The following is a 17,084-nucleotide window of genomic DNA, read 5'->3' on the forward strand; positions in this document are numbered from 1 at the left end:
GCAAGTGCATTCACCAGCCCATCTATACACTCACCCATCCATCTTTGCGTTCCTTCACCTCCATGTATTAGGCACTCACTACATCCAGTGCTGTAGAAACAGAAGAAAAGTAGTCCTTGCCTTTAAGGATTCCCATGCAGAATGTTGGAAGAGCCAGGGCAACAGATACAATAGATGTGTGCCCAGGATGCTGTAACAGCACAGAAAAAGCACCTGACAGAGTGGAGTGAGGAGACCAGGAGAGGATTCCCTCTGGGAGCAAGTGTTGAGCTGTATTAGGCCAACCAGGAGTCTGTAGGGAGAGAGAAAGGAAGGGAATAGACTCACCAATGTCCATAGTGTTACAAAAATGAAGTGAATCTTGGGGTCACTTGGCCCATCCTGTGCTGAGCAAGGGTTCAAGTGTGGCTGGAACTGGCTGGAGTTGGGAGACTGGTGAGAGGTGAGAATAGAGATTGGCAGAGATCAGGTATAATAAAATTGAGGTCATTTGGGGTATAAGAAGCCTTGGGACTTGTGGATCTGGGGCTGACACTGACCCAGGCACATGGGCACTGCAGCTGTAGAGTTGTAGGGTGGGAGAGGAGCAGTCTGCAGGCATGGACACCTTGTAATCAGAAGTGACCGAGGAAAGAACTGAGCAACCTGAATTGAAGTGCAGCATTTATAGGAGGAATTGGGAAGGGTAGCTGGGGCGGGGGGAGGGGAGGTGATGGGGTACTTTTCAGGGCAAGAAACTTAAAGAGAGGAAAAGCACAGAAATTCATGAGGTATGAACAGAGGTGAGAAGAAGCAAGGCATTTTCCTAACATGCTAACTTGCTGGAGCTGGCCCTCTCCCCACTGGCCTTATCCTTATAGCTTTACAGTGTAGACCCTGAGCTGAGGGCCAGGGCAACTGGCCGAGTCTTAGAGCTTGTAGACCCATGGCTGTGCTGGGTTGGCCTCTTAGGAGCAGCTCTGGAAGTGACCACCACAACCTCCTGGTCTTTGGTGGGCTGTTGATTGCTTTATTCGGTACTTCTAGAACATTCCTTTTTGTTGGTGGTGGTGGTCATGGGGTTTGAACTTAGGTCCTGGGCGCTATCCCTGAGCTCTTCAGCTCAAGGCTAGCACTCTGCCACTTTGAACCACAGTGCCACTTCCAGTTTTCTGGTGGTTAATTGCAGATATGAGTCCTACAGAGTTTCATGCCCCAGCTGGCTTTGAACTGCAATCCTCAGATCTCAGCCTCCTGAGTAGCTAGGATTATTTGATGCAGTTCTAAAAGCAAACTCCTAGGTGACCACTTTTTTTTTTTTGGTCAGTCTTAGGGCTTGAATTCAGGCCTTGAGCTTTTATGCTCATTTTATGCTTAAAGCCAGTGCTCCACTAGTTTGAGCCATAGCTTTCTACTTCTAGTTTTAATGTAGTTAATTGGAGATAAGTATCTTAGGAACTTTCCTGCCTGTGCTGGCTTCAAGCTACAATCTATAGATCTCAGCTTCCTGAGTAACTAGAATTATAGGTGTGAGCCACAAGCATCCAACCACCTTTTTTTTTTCCAGTCCTGGGACTTGAACTCAGGACCTGAGCACTGTCCTTGAGTTTTCTCAAGGCTAGCACTCTACCACTTGAGCCACAGCCCCATTTCTAGCTTTTTCTATGTATGTGGTACCGATGAATTGAACCCGGGTCTTCATACATGTTGGGCAAGCCCTCTACCACTAGGCCAAACTCCCAGCCCCTTTTTTATGTTTTAATACAGATTCTCACTATATGGCCCAGATAGCCTCCATCCTTTCCATCCTCTTGCCTCAGCCTTCCCAGTGCTTGGATCACCAGCCTTCAACACCAGACCTGGCCACCTCCTCCTCCTAGAAATAATTCTTAATATTGAGAGGAAGACAAAGAAAGATCCTGAGGTGGTAGTGGGGATTGCACAAGATAAGCGGACCGGCCACCTATGGGAGAATTTTAAGATGTGTCCAGAATTTCCTTAATCTTCAGAAGTCACAAAAGAAAAAGGAAAATGTCTTGACATCATGGAGCTGTGAAAAGGATAAGAGTCTGTAGAGACTTAGACTTCGACAGGCATTTTCCAGCCTGTCTGTGCCTGTGCTTGCCACTGCCACATTCCCTGGTTTTCATTTCCCAGCCAGCATCACCTTGAGGTAGGAAGCTGCTGGGTAGGGTCCACTGGTAGTCCTGACCCAGTGTGTACCCCGCTGTGGAGCTCAGTGCCCAGCAAGAAGAGCAAACAGGTTGGGAAGGATCTCATTAAGATATGATTCAGGGCTGGGAGTGTGCCCTAGGGGTAGAGTGCTTGCCTAGCATTCATGAAGCCCTGGGTTTGATTGCTTGGTACCACATACACAGAAAAAAAAAAACAAAACAGTGGTAGAGCTCTAGTCTTGAGAAAGTCCCGGGGCCCCGAGTTCAAGCCCCTGGACTGGCAAAAAAAAAAAAAAAAGATACGATGAAGTGTGGTTTGCTGAGAGGTTGGGAGTCCTGGGGTTGGGACTTGGCCAGGCAGGCTTTCTGAAGGAGTCATCTCTGCAGTCACCCAACGTCAACACCAGATGCTCCCAGGCCCTCCCAAGGTAAGATGCCAACCACGTGAGGAGTATGGTCCTCTGCCCTGGCCTCATAGATTCTCTCTGATTTCCTCCCACGACAGTTTGACTTTGGGGACACCATGGTCCACCAGGCCATTCACACCATCGAGTACTGCCTGGGTTGCATCTCCAACACAGCATCCTACCTGCGCCTCTGGGCCCTCAGCCTCGCGCATGCACGTGAGTAGATTTCGCTCCAGTCCGGAGCTGCAGTTTCCACTCCTGGCAACTCCCTTAGTTGAGTGAGGTCTCCCCCAGCATGGAGATCACAGAGGGGTTCTGGACTTATTCCAGCTCCTGAGTCCAGGTGACAGAGTACAGAGTAGAATCAGCACTTCTGCCAGGTCAGCCAGCCATGGTGATGCCACCAAAACTGAAGGAATTCAGGATGCAAGAAGCCCTCCAGGTGAGGGACAGCAGAGTGCAGTAGCAGTCTGAACTAGCTCTTGCCAGCCTGAGCTGGGCTTTGTGTCTCCCGCAGAGCTGTCTGAGGTGCTCTGGACCATGGTGATCCACATCGGCCTGAGTGTAAAGAGCTTGGCTGGAAGCTTGGCCCTCTTCTTCATCTTTGCCACCTTTGCCACCCTGACTGTGGCCATCCTGCTCATCATGGAGGGCCTCTCGGCCTTCCTCCACGCACTGCGGTTACACTGGTAAGAGCAGCCGGGGTGGGGTGTGCAGGGGGAGGGCAGGGTCCTCAACAGAAGGGAGTGAACAGCTTTCCTACATGGAAGCTGAGGGAAGGGCTGGCTCTTGGCAGTACCCCAGCACCTACCTTGGCATTGAGCCTTGGAAAAAGGCCACAGAGAAGCCCAGCTCATCTTTTTCTGGGTCCCAGGGAGAATTCCCTATGAGTGTGGTCAGGCTCTCCACTCTCTGCCATTAACATTCTTTAGCACCTACAAATCTGATGGGATTTGTGTTCTGTGTGTAAGTGGTTTTTCTGACATGTAACTCCCGTCCTCAGAGCAGCACAAGCAATACAGGAGTAGACAGTCGAGGAATGAGCTCAAGAGTACTGCCTCCCAGCTCTGGCCCTGTGCCAGTGCTCTTTGGTCTGGTTAGGACTCTGGCAGCTCTACTGTGGGGTGGGGGCTCCTGGTCTCCTTGTGTAGCTGGTACTTCAGAAGGGCAGGCTGAGGTGGGTCTTCTTCAGTGTGATTCTTAGTGGCTATAGAGGAGAATGGGAAAGCCCAGGTCTTGTCTTCGCTGTGGCTGTGATTTCAAATCAGCTATAGGACACTCAGTTAAGTTTGAATTTCACATAAACATTTCCTCTTTTTTTTTTTTTTTTTTTTTTTGTCAGTTGTGTAACTTAACTCTGGGCTGCACATTGTCCCTGGGCTCTTCAGCTCAAGGCTGCCACCCTAGCCCTAGCCCTGAACCACAGCACACTTTCGGTTTTTTGAGATAAGAGTCTCATGGACTTTCCTGCTCTTTCATGCCTGGGCTGGCTATGAATTGCAGTCCTCAGATCTCAGCCTCCTGAGTTGCTAGGATTATAGGCATGAGCCTATAGCTCCAGATAGTATCAGTATATGCTGTGTACATTTCTTGTAATCCTAGCTACTCAGGAGGCTGAGATCTGAGGATCAAGGTTCAAAGCCAGCATGGACACAAAAGGACCTGAGACTCTTATCTCCAGTTATCCTGTAGAAAATGAGAAGTGGGGCTGTAGTTCAACAGGTGGGGCCATAGCCTTGAGCTGAAGAGCTCAGGAACAGCGCAGGCCGTGTTCATGCCCCATAACCCACACACACACACAAAAAGAACGTACTGATACTAAAAAACAGACTCTCCCTCTTTGAACCTCCATTTTCTCCTTTATGTTATGCCTTATGTTATGTTATGCTCTCTTTTGGGAGCTCAAAACCCAGACTCTAGGGCTGGGAGCATGGCCCAGTGATAGAGTGCTTGCCTAGCATGCGTGAAGCCCTGAGTTTGATGCCTCAGTACCACATACACAGAAAAGCCAGATGCAGTACTATGGCTCAAGTGGTAGAGTGCTTGAGAAAGCTCAAGGACAGTGCCCAGGCCATAAGTTCAAGCCCAAGGACTGGCAAAAAAAAACCAAAAAGCAGACTCTAGAAGCTCTGGAACATGTTTCCATACGAATCTCCTCCCTCTCCCCTAAACATATACTGTTCTATAGGTGAAAGGGTCATTGACCCTAATCAGAAACCTCAGGTGAGGTGGTATGTGTGGTGGTAGTGATTTCAAGGCCAAAAGGATACAGTGACCATTTCTTGGGAGTCCTCCATTGTCTAGCCCATTTAAGTCTCTTCCCCCTCCACACCCCATTTTTCTTGTGGCCTCTCACAGATTCTCTAGGTGGCTTTGCTAAATGATTGAGAGAAAAGAAGGGTGAAGTTTGGTTGGGACCACTCTTCCCCCAAAAGCTGCTCTTGGTGCTTCTTCTGTGCTTCTACACATCGCCTTCTCTGGCCTGGCCCTCTTCCCCTCCTGGCCTCCTCATCCAGTGCGATTGTTTACTTCGGAGCCGCCATGGTGTGTGTGTTCATACTGCTGGCAGCTTATCAGCTGGCCCTCCTCCCCTCCTGGCCTCCTCATCCACTGCGATTGTTTACTTCGGAGCCGCCATGGTGTGTGTGCGTGCGTGTGTGTGTGTATGTTCATACTGCTGGCAGCTTATCAGCTATTCCGGAAGAGGGAATGTCTGTGGAACAGCCCGTGATGACTCACTTTTTTTGACCCTCGTGGTCTCCTTACTTTCCTGTCCATGTCTCTATCTCCTGAGCCCTGGACCCAGAACAGTGACCACCCTACCTTGATTCCAACTGATAATTGAGGGTCGTACGCTCTGGACAGAATGAGTACTGCTCAAGGCTAGAACAAAGACTCGTGGTTGAAGCAAGCACACTGTGTCCTGGGGAAGAGCACCCAGGCATGGGCCTTCTCACCAGAGTAAGCTAAGACAATTTTAGATGCCAGGTTTTATTGCCAGAAGAATTATTTCTTCAGGCTCACCTGTGACCCTCAAGAGAAGTTGTCTCCTCCTGTCTTCCTAAAGGAATAGGCTTCTGAGGAAGGCTGACCTAGGTTCACATCCCAATCCTGCCACACCAGACAGGTGGCCATGAACAGATAGAACAGCACCTCTCTGTATCTGCCTTTGTCTCCTGTGGAGAGAGGACAGGGTTGTTGTGAGTAAATAGGTAATGGTGCCCAGACCAAGTATCTGTCACATCTTACTCAAGTGTGCCGGAAAGAGAGGACCTGGTTTAGGGTATGCCAGAAAGAAATTGCTTTTAGCTGCTTAGAAAAAAAGGGGGACCCCAAAGGAAGCAGAGGGTACACCGAATGTCCCTTGGGTATAGTTTCCAAGGAGAGGGCCTGCTGTACATGTTGCACTTTTATTCATTTGCCTGCTTTATGGTAGAAGTACTGGACAGAAGCTGAAAAATAGTGGAAACCTCCTTTATGAAGCTTTCAGAATTCTGTCTTTGGAGGGTTGGTGACTGTGGCACAGCTGGGGAGTCTCCACTACCAGAAGTGAGTGAAATGAGTGGCGATTTTGCTCCCTCTTCTGGCCAAATGTGTGCTCTGGGTTCTTGGGTCTTCCCCATTGTCGAGGGCTACAGAGGCAGAAACTCAGAGCCGGGCCCTCTGATAAGGGGTGGGGACAGCTCATCCTGTGAAAAGTGGCCTGGGGGCACTGCTGCTGATTGTCCTGTCAGCCAACATAGACATCTTCATACTTAATCCAACAGATCCAGAGAAGGAAAACTGCTTTTCCCGTCACCCCACCAGAAAGTGGAGAGGCTCTAGATCTCCTTCATCCTTTACCCAGTCAGAGAAATAAGGTGTCCTGTTAGGTGGCAGGATGAGCTCTTTGGGGCCTCTGTTAGTCCCTCTTGGTCACTAGATATCCTTTGCCAAATGGCTGCTCTGGAAGGGGAGATAGAGAACCCTATATGGCTTCTCGAAGCTCTCCTCGCAAGTTAGAAACTGGAGGTGCGTGTCAGTAATTGGGCAGAGCCAGGCAGTAGCCTGTATAGGAAGAGCTTTCTCTCCCAGGAGACTCCATGTCCCCTTTCCTAGGAAGCATGCACTTCCCTGTCTCGGGGGAAATGGGTGGAGAGACTGATGGAAGCTGCTTTCTGCATCTGAGCTAGGAGCTGACCTGAGGACCACTAGAGAAAGGAGAAATCAAGTTGTTGTTGAGCTGCAGGTAGAGCTGAATGGTAGAGTGCCTGATAGTATGTGCAAAGCTCTGGGTTCCAATCCCCAGCATGGCAGAAAACAAGGATAACCCGGCAGTGGTGCCCCACCTGAAGATCACCGATTTAAGCAGTCGCTGGTGGGAAGGGCTGTGTGGAATTGGCTTGAGGGGGAGCCCATCTGCCCATTCCAAGGAGGAGTCAAGCAAAGGAGAGCCAAAGGGTGACCCCACAACCCTCCGAAAGCCATGCTTCTACTCCCCTTGCCCCATTGGGAAATGAGGATTCTGTATGTGAACATTCAGATGGAAAGGAGTGAGAAGCAAGGCCCTACCCCACTCTCCACCAGCCTCCTCCAGAAGTAGCCTGGGTAGCTGGGCTGGGCAGGACTCTTTAGAAATGTGGGGTGTGGGTGAATTCCGATGCTGGCTTGGAACTGCTCTTGCTCCATTGAACTCCTCTTTGGATCCTGTGTTCCCTGTGGAAGGGGCCCCAGCTGAAGCAGAGGATGGCTGATAGAGCTGTAATAAGGCCAGTGCAGCCCCCATCCCTGACTGTTCTTTTTCTTCTTTTTTTTTTTAGTCGGTTGTGGGGCTTGAACTCTGGGCCTGGGTGCTAATGTTTTACCACTTTGAGCCACAATACCACTTCTGATTTTCTGGTGGTTAATTGGAGAGAAGAGTCTCACAGACTTTCGTGCGGGGCTGGCTTTGAACCGTGATCCTCAGATCTCAGCCTCCTTAATAACTAGTATTACAGGCATGAGCCACCCGCGCTTGGCTTCCTGCCTGTTCTTACAAGGGTTATGGTGTCTGTCCTAAGAGAGACAGCATGCCAAATGGAAACTATGCCTCAGAGCAGCTCTCCTTGGCTTTTGTCTCCTCTGAATCATGCCTGCTTCTGTCCATATTTGGTGGTTCTTTGGCTCGTGGGCAGCCCTCCATGGGTGTGTGCTGGAGGAAGTCCTGCTCTGAGCTTCTTCCTGCCCCTATGAGTTTGAAAGCCCCCAGAGGAGACAAGCAGGGATGGATGCCCAATGGCCTGGGAAAGGAGTTAAGGCCCTGTTTTTCCTTCTAGTCCCCAGAGAAGAATTCTTTCTCAGATGTTTTTGTAGTGGGAGAATATTTTTGCTTGGAGAAGGCTTCCCCTCCTAACTTCCCCCTTTCCTGGGAATTTCCTCTCCAAAGTTGAACAACTTCAACATTCACTTGTAGCTCCCTTTAAGAACAGTTGTGTTTGCCCAGGGTCCCTAGAGGGGCTTCCTTTAGAGGTGAGCCGTGTGAACCCTTACAAGGAGGGCTGTGCTCTAGTAACTTCACTGCTGCCAACTACCCAGTGCCTTTTGCACGCTCATCTACAGACTTCTGCATAAGTACACCTTCTGCCTAGCAGGGCAGAGAGAGGACAAGCTCATCCCCTCAGCCTCTGCTGAACTTTTATTGAGGGCTGTTCAGGCTTCAGAAGCTGGTCCTCTTCTCAGGAGGCTGAGACCCGAGGATTGCACTTTGAAGCCAGCCCAGGTAGGAAAGCCCATGAGCTTATCTCCAAGTAAACATCAAAAAAGCCAGAAGTGGAGCTATGGTTCAAGTGGAAGAACGCTAACCTTGAGCAAAATGAAGCTTGAGACGGTGCCCAGCCCTTGAGTTCAGTTTAAGCCTCTGGAACTGCAAACACCCCACCTTCTCCTCCCTTCGCCCCCCCCCAAAAGGCAAAGCCAGTCCTGAGAATATTACTCACTCAGGAAAGAGTCTTGGAAGAAAGTGTATATGGGACATTTTTCTAATCCAGATGAAATCCCAAAAAGCTTCAAGGGGTTTCTGTGAGCTGGTATGGCGGCATCCCTCTATAGCCTTAGTTACTTGGGAGTTCAGGGCCAGCCTGGGAAACCTTGTGTGACCTTGTCTTCCAAAGAAAACAATGAAAAGCCATGGAATGACCACTTTTCTCTAACTTCTTTCCAGGGTTGAATTCCAGAATAAATTCTACAGTGGGACCGGTTTCAAGTTCCTGCCCTTCTCCTTTGAGCACATTCGGGAAGGGAAGTTTGATGAGTGAGCCCCTGGGGGCTGGGGAGGCATATGCCCCAGGTACCCTCTCTCCACCACGACTAGCTGTGTTCCCTTTGCCTGTTATGATCCCTGGGCACCAGGGCCCTGTGTCACCCTTGCCATCCCTGCCCCAGCTGTGAGTCATTTAGCTAGAGGTGGCCCTTGGGCCTCTCACCACCCCCCAGATTTTGTGTGTCATGTACAGATTTTCTAGAGGGAAGCTGGTTCTGGTGTTCATGCCCAATGGGCATCAGCATTGTCCTCCTAGCTTCCATCCAGCCACAGCCCTTCACCTTCCAGTGACAGCCAGTCTGTGGGTCCACTTGGGCGAGCAGCGCCTTCTAGGCTGCTGGATGGAGGAAGTAACCCTGTATCCATGTTGACCCACCTGCGCCTGCTGTCGGAGTCCCTGTGAGCCAGTGCAGCGGAGCGCGGCGAGTTCTCTGCTAGAAGACGACGCTCTTTGCCAGGTCCCAATCAGGTTAGCAAGGGTGGTCCAGGAAGATGGTGTTTATGTGCTGTTCCCCAGATACACCCACTCCCATGCTTGTTAATCAGGAATTGAACTGGCCCCCTGGGGACCAGCATGAGTTGACCTTTCCCTGTGATCCCCAAGGATCCTAGGATTCCCCACACCAACTCCCTAAACATCCCTACACCCCTCTCCCTCTCCCCCTCCTCTCCCACCTCTCCTCATTCAGCACAGCATAGCCCAGCTGGGAGCACACAGGACAGAGGTCCTGGCCAGCTTGCCAGCACACAGCCTCCCTTCCTTGGCTGCTGCCCAGCGGGCACCAGGGCTCTGCCCAGCAGGGCAGAGGGTTCAGATTGATTGATTCTCCTGGTGGAACCCCTGAGACCTTCCCCATCTCTGATCAGGAATTTTGAGTGCAGGGTTGGGGTCACCGAGGCTGGTTCTGCTGGCAGGCCTGCCTCAGTCTGCCCACCAGTCTCCCTCCCCACTCCCACATTGAGTCCCACTCTCCGAAATGGTGTTCTGGGCAGGGAAGATGAGCATCACATACAGTCTGGTTACTGAAGGCATCTAGCAGGACTGCCAGTGCCTGTGCGGTGAGACCTGCTGCACAGCCCTGCCAAGGGACTCCAGCACCCCCACTCCCCAGTCTATGGCTGTGGATCTTAATCATGTGCTGGCTGCTCCAGCTAAATCCTCTGCACTTCCTCCCCTGGAGAGGACCCCACCAGGCCCGCACTCTCCTACCCCGCTGTTCCTGAGTGAGTTACTGAGCTGCCCAGGCTGAGATTGGCACCCGCTCACTAGGACCTAACCCAGACCTTGTACAGAGCCCTCTCCTCTCTGGTGCCTGGTTTCCGTGGTGCCCTTTGCTCTGTTTACAGTGTGCTTTGCAGTGGAGTTCTTTGTCAGGGGCTTGCCCAGACCTTGTGTTGTGACCCTTCCCATGCTGAATAAAGTGTGCTTGACTCCTGAGAGGCTGCTGCCTTGCTCTGTATCCACAGCCCCCATTACTCAGCCATGCCTCACCCCTCCACCTCCCACCAGAGCCAGTGCTGCCGCTTTTCTTTCTGATCACAGGGCACAACTGCCATGGCCCTGGCTGGGCAGTGAGTTTGTGACATTCTCGCCTTATCTCAAGTTTCCTGGGCGCCCTCATGCTGCCTGGAGCCAAAGCAGCTTAGCACACACTTGGTCTCGTCCCTCCCTGCACAGCCCAGCAGCCTTGGAGAGAGGTTTGGGCATCTACCCTTCCTCCTTTCCCTCTTCCCCAGGCCTGCTTTCCAGGGCTGGGTGGCCTGGCTATTTAAGCCCTGAGGGCCACTAGGACAGGAGCTGCTGAGGTAGCCAGGCCAGAGGTCAAAGCCACTGACTGGGCCTGGAGCACCACCTGCCCCTCCCAGCTGCCTAGAAGATGCACTTGCTTCTGAGTGCTGGGGAGGGGTGCGTGCTCAGAGCAGAGGCTGCCCAAGAATGTGAGCAGCAGGCTCACAGCTGCTGTCCTTGGAGAGGCACGGATGGCCCTTTTCCACGGTCCTCCCACCAGCCTAAGCCGCTCCTCCCTGCAGCTGTACCTGCTGCTGAAGCAGGCCCTGGGGTGCTCCCCTACAACACCTGGCTCCCTAAATAGATCCTTAGGCCAGGTACAGTGGCTCATGCCTGGAGGCTAAGATCTGATGATCACGGTTCAAAGCCTGTCTAGGCAGGAAACTACACGAGACTCTTGCCTCCAGTGAACCACCAGAAAACAGGAAGTGGCACTGAGGCTCAAAATGGTGGAGTGCTAGCCTTGAGCACAAAAGCTCAAGGACAGCACTCAGGCCTGGGGTTCAAACCCCATGACCAACAAAAGAGAGAGACAGAAAGAGACAGAGATGGGGGAGAGGGAAAGAGAAAGAGAGGAAAGTCTTAGAGTCAGAGAAACCGAATTTAGAATCCAAGAATAATGCTCAATAGATTTTTGACCAAAGGGCCAAGATAATTCAGTATGAAAAAATGGTCTTCATCAAGTGGTGCTAACAAGACTGGATAGCTAGCCAAGTGCTGGTGGCTCATGCCTGTAATCCTAGATACTCAGGACGGTGAGATCTGAGGGTCATGGAAAAAAGCCAACTGGGGCAGAAAAGTCCCCCTGAGACTCTTGTCTCCTATTGGCCACTCAAAAACGAAGTGGAGGGACCAGGAGTGTGGCCTAGTGGTAGAGTGCTTACCTAGCATGCACAAAGCCCTGGGTTCGATTCCTCAGTACCACATACACAAAAAAAAAGCCATAAAGTGGTTCTGTGGCTCAAATGCTAGAGCACTAGTCTTGAGAAAACTCAAGGACAGTGTCCAGGTCCTGAGTTCAAGCCCCAGGACTGGCAAAAAACAAAGCAAACAAAAACTGGAAATAGAGTTGTGGCTCAAAGTGGCAGAGCACTAGCCCTGAGCAAATAAAGCTGAGAGACAGCACCTGGACCCTGAACTCAAGCCCCATAACTGGAAAAAAAAAAAAAAAAGCCTAGATACCCACATATAAAAGGGCAAATTTCGAGTGCTACCCACACCATTATGCAGAAATCAACTCAGCTGCTTGGCACAGTGGAGCATATCAGTAATCACGGCACTCAGCATACTGAGGCCAGCCTGAGTTGCATAGAACCTAGCCTGGTTCTCTGATGCTGGTGTCAGTGGCTCATACCTGTAATCCTAACTACTCAGGAGGCTGAGATCTGAGAATTGAAGTTTGAAGTCAGTCTGGGCAAGAAAATAATCAGTGAGACTCATTTCTAGTCAACTAGTAAAAAGCCAGAAGTAGAACTATTTCTCAAGGGGTACAGTGCTAGTCTTTAGCAAAAAGGAAAAAGCTCAGGGACAGTGCCCAGGAGCTGAGTTCAAGTCCCCAGGACTGGCACCAAAAAAAAACTACCCCAAAGTGGATCAAAGACCTAAATGAAAGAGTTGAACCGTAGCCTAAGGGGTGTAAGATTATAGGAGTACATCCTGATGATCTTGAGTTAGGCAGTGCACAAATAACAAGGCAGAAATGTAGATAAGTTAGACTTGAAAAATCAAAGACTTCAGTGATCAAAGATCAGAACCAGCAGAGTGCTGGTGGCTCACATCTGTAATCCTAGCCAGTCAGGAAACTAGGATCGGAGGATCACAGTTCTGAGCCAACCTGAACAGGAAACTCCATGAGACTCTTAACCAGCAAAATGCTGTACTGAAGACGTGGCTCAAGAGGTAGAATGCCAGTCATGAACAAAAAAGCTGAATGAAACTGGGCACCAGTGGCTCACACCTGTAATCCTAGCTACTCAGGAAGCTGATAGCTGAGGCTCCTGGTTTAAAACCAGGGCTGGGAGTTTGGCCTAGTGGTTGAGTGCTTGCTTAGCATGTAGTAAGACCTAGGTTCGATTCCTCTGTACCACATACATAGAAAAAAGCCGGAAGTGGTGCTGTGGCTCCATTGGTGGAGCTCTAGCTTCGAGAAAGCCCAAGCACAGTGCTCAGTCCCTGAGTTTCAAGGCCCAGGACTGGCAAAAAACAAACAAAAAAAAAAACAGCCCAGGCAGGGAAGTCTATGGTGAGACTCTTGTCTCTAATAAACTACTCAGAAAAAGACAGAAGTAGGGGCGGGTAATGGGTACCAAGACATGTGAAAGGGTATCAATGTATGTGAATTAATGCACCTTCTATCTGGCAAGTATCATGTAACCCTTTTACTAATTACAATAAAAAAAAAAAGACAGAAGTAGCATTGTGGCTCAAATGGTAGAGAACTAGCCTTGAGCTAAAGATCAGGGATAGTGCCCAGGCCCAGAATTCAAGCCCCAGGCCTGGCACACACACACTACAGGTCAGAATAAAAAAACCTAAAACAGCTAGGCACGGCGACTCACTCCTGTAATCCTAGCTACTCAGGAGACACAGATCTGAGGATTGCAGTTCAAAGCCAGCCCCGGCACAAAAGACCATAAGACTCGTATCTCCAGTTAACCACTAGAAAACCGGAAGTGGGGCTGTGGCTCAAGGGTAGGGCAATAGCCTTGCGATGAAGAACTCAGGGACAGCACCCAGGCCACCCCCAAAAAACGGCCATCATGTTTCTGGATCTGTGACTGCTGGTGCCTCAGTACAGAGGTCACTGCCTAGCCTTCACGACTGAGTTCTCAGTGTCACAGAAAAGAATGTGAGCTCACGTCAAGGTAGAGACCAGAATGTTTCTTAGTACACAACCTACACAGGGGTGTAGGCACATCTTGTAACAGATGCTCTTAACATCATGGGAACTTAGGGTGAAAAAGAGCAAGTTGTGGTTTGGGTCAAATTCTCATTAGGAGAAATGCTCTTTCTGATCTGACACCTGGCATAGTCATTGCTGCTCTTAAGCAGTTTTACTAATTGAGCCAGAGATTGTCAAGCTGGCCTGCTCACTTGAGTCATTGATGTCTGGAAGTCTCTTCAAAGTAGGGATAGATTCTGCCATATACACCCTTCAAGACAGGTGTCCATTCTTAAGATAAGTATTTTAAATACAGTTTGTGCCCAGAGAACTCATTTTCCCAGGTGTCTGTATGGATTAATGCCTTTCTTTAAGATATCCTTGTTCAGTTCCCAGAGCACATAAATTATTTTGGGAAAGCAGTCAAGGTCAGAACTGCTCTTTTTCCTTTTCCTTTCCTTTTCTTTTTTTTTTTGAACCAATACTGCAGCTTATGAGAGAATATAGGTTTAAAGCAAAGAATATTTGCTTGTGTTTCTAATAGAGCTACCCTTGAGTACTGTTTGTGTATCTGAATTCCTGGGTGGCCACTGTTTTCTCATGCCTTAATTTCCCTAATTTACCCTACCACTGGAGAAAATATATGTACAGCTTATCTGATAAGGGACTTAAATCTAAGATCTGTAAACAGCTCTTCTCTAAAAAACTCTAAAATGAAGACAGGTTTTTTGTTGTTGTTTTTGTTTTGTTTTTTGCCAGTCCTGGGCTTGGGCTCAGGGCTTGAGCGCTGCCCTTGGACTTTCTCAAGGCTAGAGCTCTACCACTTGAGCCTCAGCACCACTTCCGGCTTTTTGCTATGTATGTGGTACGGAGGAATCAAACCCGAGTCTTCATGCATGCTAGGCAAGCACTCTACCACTAGGCCAAACTCCCGGCCCCCAGGTTTTATTTTGTTTTTTTAAGATGACCATCTGAAAGCTGAGTAAATCCATGGAAAGATGCACATCATTAGTCATTATGTAAATGAAAGTCAACCATAATGTGATACACAGCACACCCACTAAAAAGCCTGTCATTAGTTGATAACAGATGTCTAGAAGTTAGGGCCCTTTCACGGCTGGTAGAAATGTAAAATGGTGCAGCTGCTTTGGAAACAAACCTGGCAGTTCTTTAAAAACTATAAACATGGCTGGGAATATGCCTAGTAGTGGAGTGCTTACCTAGCATGCATGAAGTCCCGGGTCCCATTCCTCGATACCACATACACAAAAAAAATCCAGAAGTGGTGCTGTGGCTCAAGTGGTAGAGCTCTAGCCTTGAGAAAAAAGTGTCCAAGGACAGTGCCCTGAGTTCAAGCCCCAGGATTGGGGAAAAAAAAAAAACTATAAACATAAGCACAGGCACGCAAGCCTCTGATCCCAGCTACTCAGAAAGATAGCATTTCAAAGCTAGCAGGACAGAAAATTCATTATCTCCTACTAACTGCGCAAAAAACTGGAAATGGAGCTGTGGCTCAAATGTTAGAGTGCCAGCCGTAAGCGAAAAAGCCAAATAAGAACTCAAGGCCCTCAGTTTATTAAGCCCCTGTATCAGTACATGCATGTATACCTGCACACGTACACAAAAGTTAAACATAATTAAGGATGCCAAGCCAGGTGCTGAAGGCTCAAGCCCGTAAACCCAGCTACTTAGGAGGCTGAGATCTGAAGATCCTGGTTTTAAAACAAACCCAGGCAATTAAGTTCATGAGACTGTTTAACCACTAAAACCAGAAGTGGAGTTTTGTGCACTAACCTTGAGCAAAATGGCTCAGAAAAAGCACCCAGGCCTCGAGTTTAAGCCCCATGCCTGGCACACACACATAAAAGATACCATGTGCAGGGGCCGGGAGTTTGGCCTAGTGGTTAAAGTGCTTGCCTAGCATGCATGAAGACCCGGGTTCAATTCTTTGGTACCACATACATAGAAAAAAGCCGGAAGTGGTGCTGAGGCTCAAGGGTAGAGCTCTAGCCTTGAGAAAGTCCAAGGACAGTGCTCAGGCCCTGAGCTCAAGCCCAGGACTGGCAAAAAAAAAAAAAAAAAAAAAGATACCATGTGCAGTGATTCATGTCTGCAATCCTAGCTACTCAGGAAGATGGATATAGGATCATGATTCAAGGCCAACCTAGGTAAAAAGCAAGAACCTGTCCCAAGCTGAGTGTGGTGACAGGTGTCTGGGATCCCAGCTGGGCTAAAAGAACAGCTACGAGGATGTTAGTTCAAGGCCAACCCAAGCAAAAAGTTGGTAAGATCCAGGTCAGTAAACTGGTGTCTGTTGGTCAACCCAGCTACTCGGAGGGCATAAATACCATCTCAGTTCAGACTTTGTCCTGGCAAAAATGTGAGATCCTATTCAAAATAAATAAATAAAAGAGATGAGGGTAAGACAAGATATCATGTAATCATGACTAGGACGACCCACAGAGGCCCTGTCTCAAAAAAAAATAGGAATAAATTTTATTCTCAGTGAAAAAAGCCAGAGAAAGAATATTTGTTTTATTATTCCTTTAATGAGAAATTTCCAGAACAGATCCAGTAAATCTATGGAGAAGGAAACAGGTTGGCAGTGGTCACCAGAGGCCAGGTGTGGTTGGAGCTGGGGGATGGGTGAGGGGTGGGGAGTGACTGTTAATAAGGAGTTTCTTTTTCTTTTTCTTTTGCCAGTCTTGGGCTAGAGCTCAGGGCCTGAGCACTGTCCTTGGACTTTCTCAAGGCTAGAGCTCTACCACTTGAGCCTCAGCACCACTTCTGGCTTTTTTTTCCCCTACGTATGTGGTACCAAGGAATCGAACCTGAGTGTTCGTACATGCTAGGCAAGCACTCTACCATTAGGCCAAACTCCTGACCCCATGATAAGGAGTTTCTTGAGGGATGGACAAAAATGTAATCTTAGCCTCTGATGATGGCTGCACAATTCAGTGATTATACTAAAAAACCATTGCATTGCACACTAAACTGGTGATGTTTGGTACGTAATCTCAAAGTGGGAGGAGGAGAGGCTTCCTTGGGAAGAATTCCCCTCCAACTTCAGCTCATTTAGCGGGAAAGTAAGGCCCATGGGCCTTGGCTCAGAATCTAGTGACTTTGTGCGGCTTCCAGCTAGCTAAAGATGTGCTCAGCACATCTGAGTATGAACATTGAACGCCTGTAATCCTAGCCACTCAGAGCTGAGATCTGAAGATCACAGGTCAAAACAGCCTGGATGGGAAAATCCATGAGACTCTTATCTCCAACTAACCAGCAAAAAGTGGAAATGTGGTTTAAGTGGTAGAACATCAGCTTTGAGCTAAAGGAGAATGTAAGTGGAAAGCTTTGAGTTCAACCCTCAGTACTGGCATGCATGTGTGTACACACACACACACAAACACACACACACACACACACACACACTGGAAACTGAGCTGAAGCAAAGTCCAGACCACTGGGGTGTGGAAAGGAACAGGATGGCACCAGGGCTAGCCTGTTACGTAAAGAACCTGCCCTCTTCTCGGACTCTTTCATGCAAAATCCCTGAATTCCAGACATCTGCTAAATGATC

At 49.1% G+C, this 17,084-nt stretch overlaps 1 protein-coding gene across 7 annotated transcripts in view; it reads left to right on the forward strand.

The window, feature by feature from the left end:
- Atp6v0a1 (ATPase H+ transporting V0 subunit a1) overlaps nt 1-8,930 on the forward strand; it is a 48,393-nt gene extending 39,463 nt beyond the window's left edge. For all 7 annotated transcript variants that reach the window (XM_090350905.1, XM_090350906.1, XM_090350908.1 and 4 more), the window contains 3 exons: nt 2,659-2,776; nt 3,078-3,249; nt 8,739-8,930. In XM_090350905.1, the coding sequence (XP_090207031.1) occupies nt 2,659-2,776; nt 3,078-3,249; nt 8,739-8,832 (384 nt within the window). In that variant the 3' untranslated portion in view covers nt 8,833-8,930. The remainder of the gene's footprint in view (nt 1-2,658; nt 2,777-3,077; nt 3,250-8,738) is intronic.
- The last annotated feature ends 8,154 nt before the right edge of the window (nt 8,931-17,084 follow it).

Source organism: Megascapheus bottae, chromosome 17 (genome assembly GCF_031878675.1).
Source record: "Megascapheus bottae isolate mThoBot1 chromosome 17, mThoBot2.hap1, whole genome shotgun sequence".
Lineage (NCBI taxonomy): Eukaryota > Metazoa > Chordata > Mammalia > Rodentia > Geomyidae > Megascapheus > Megascapheus bottae.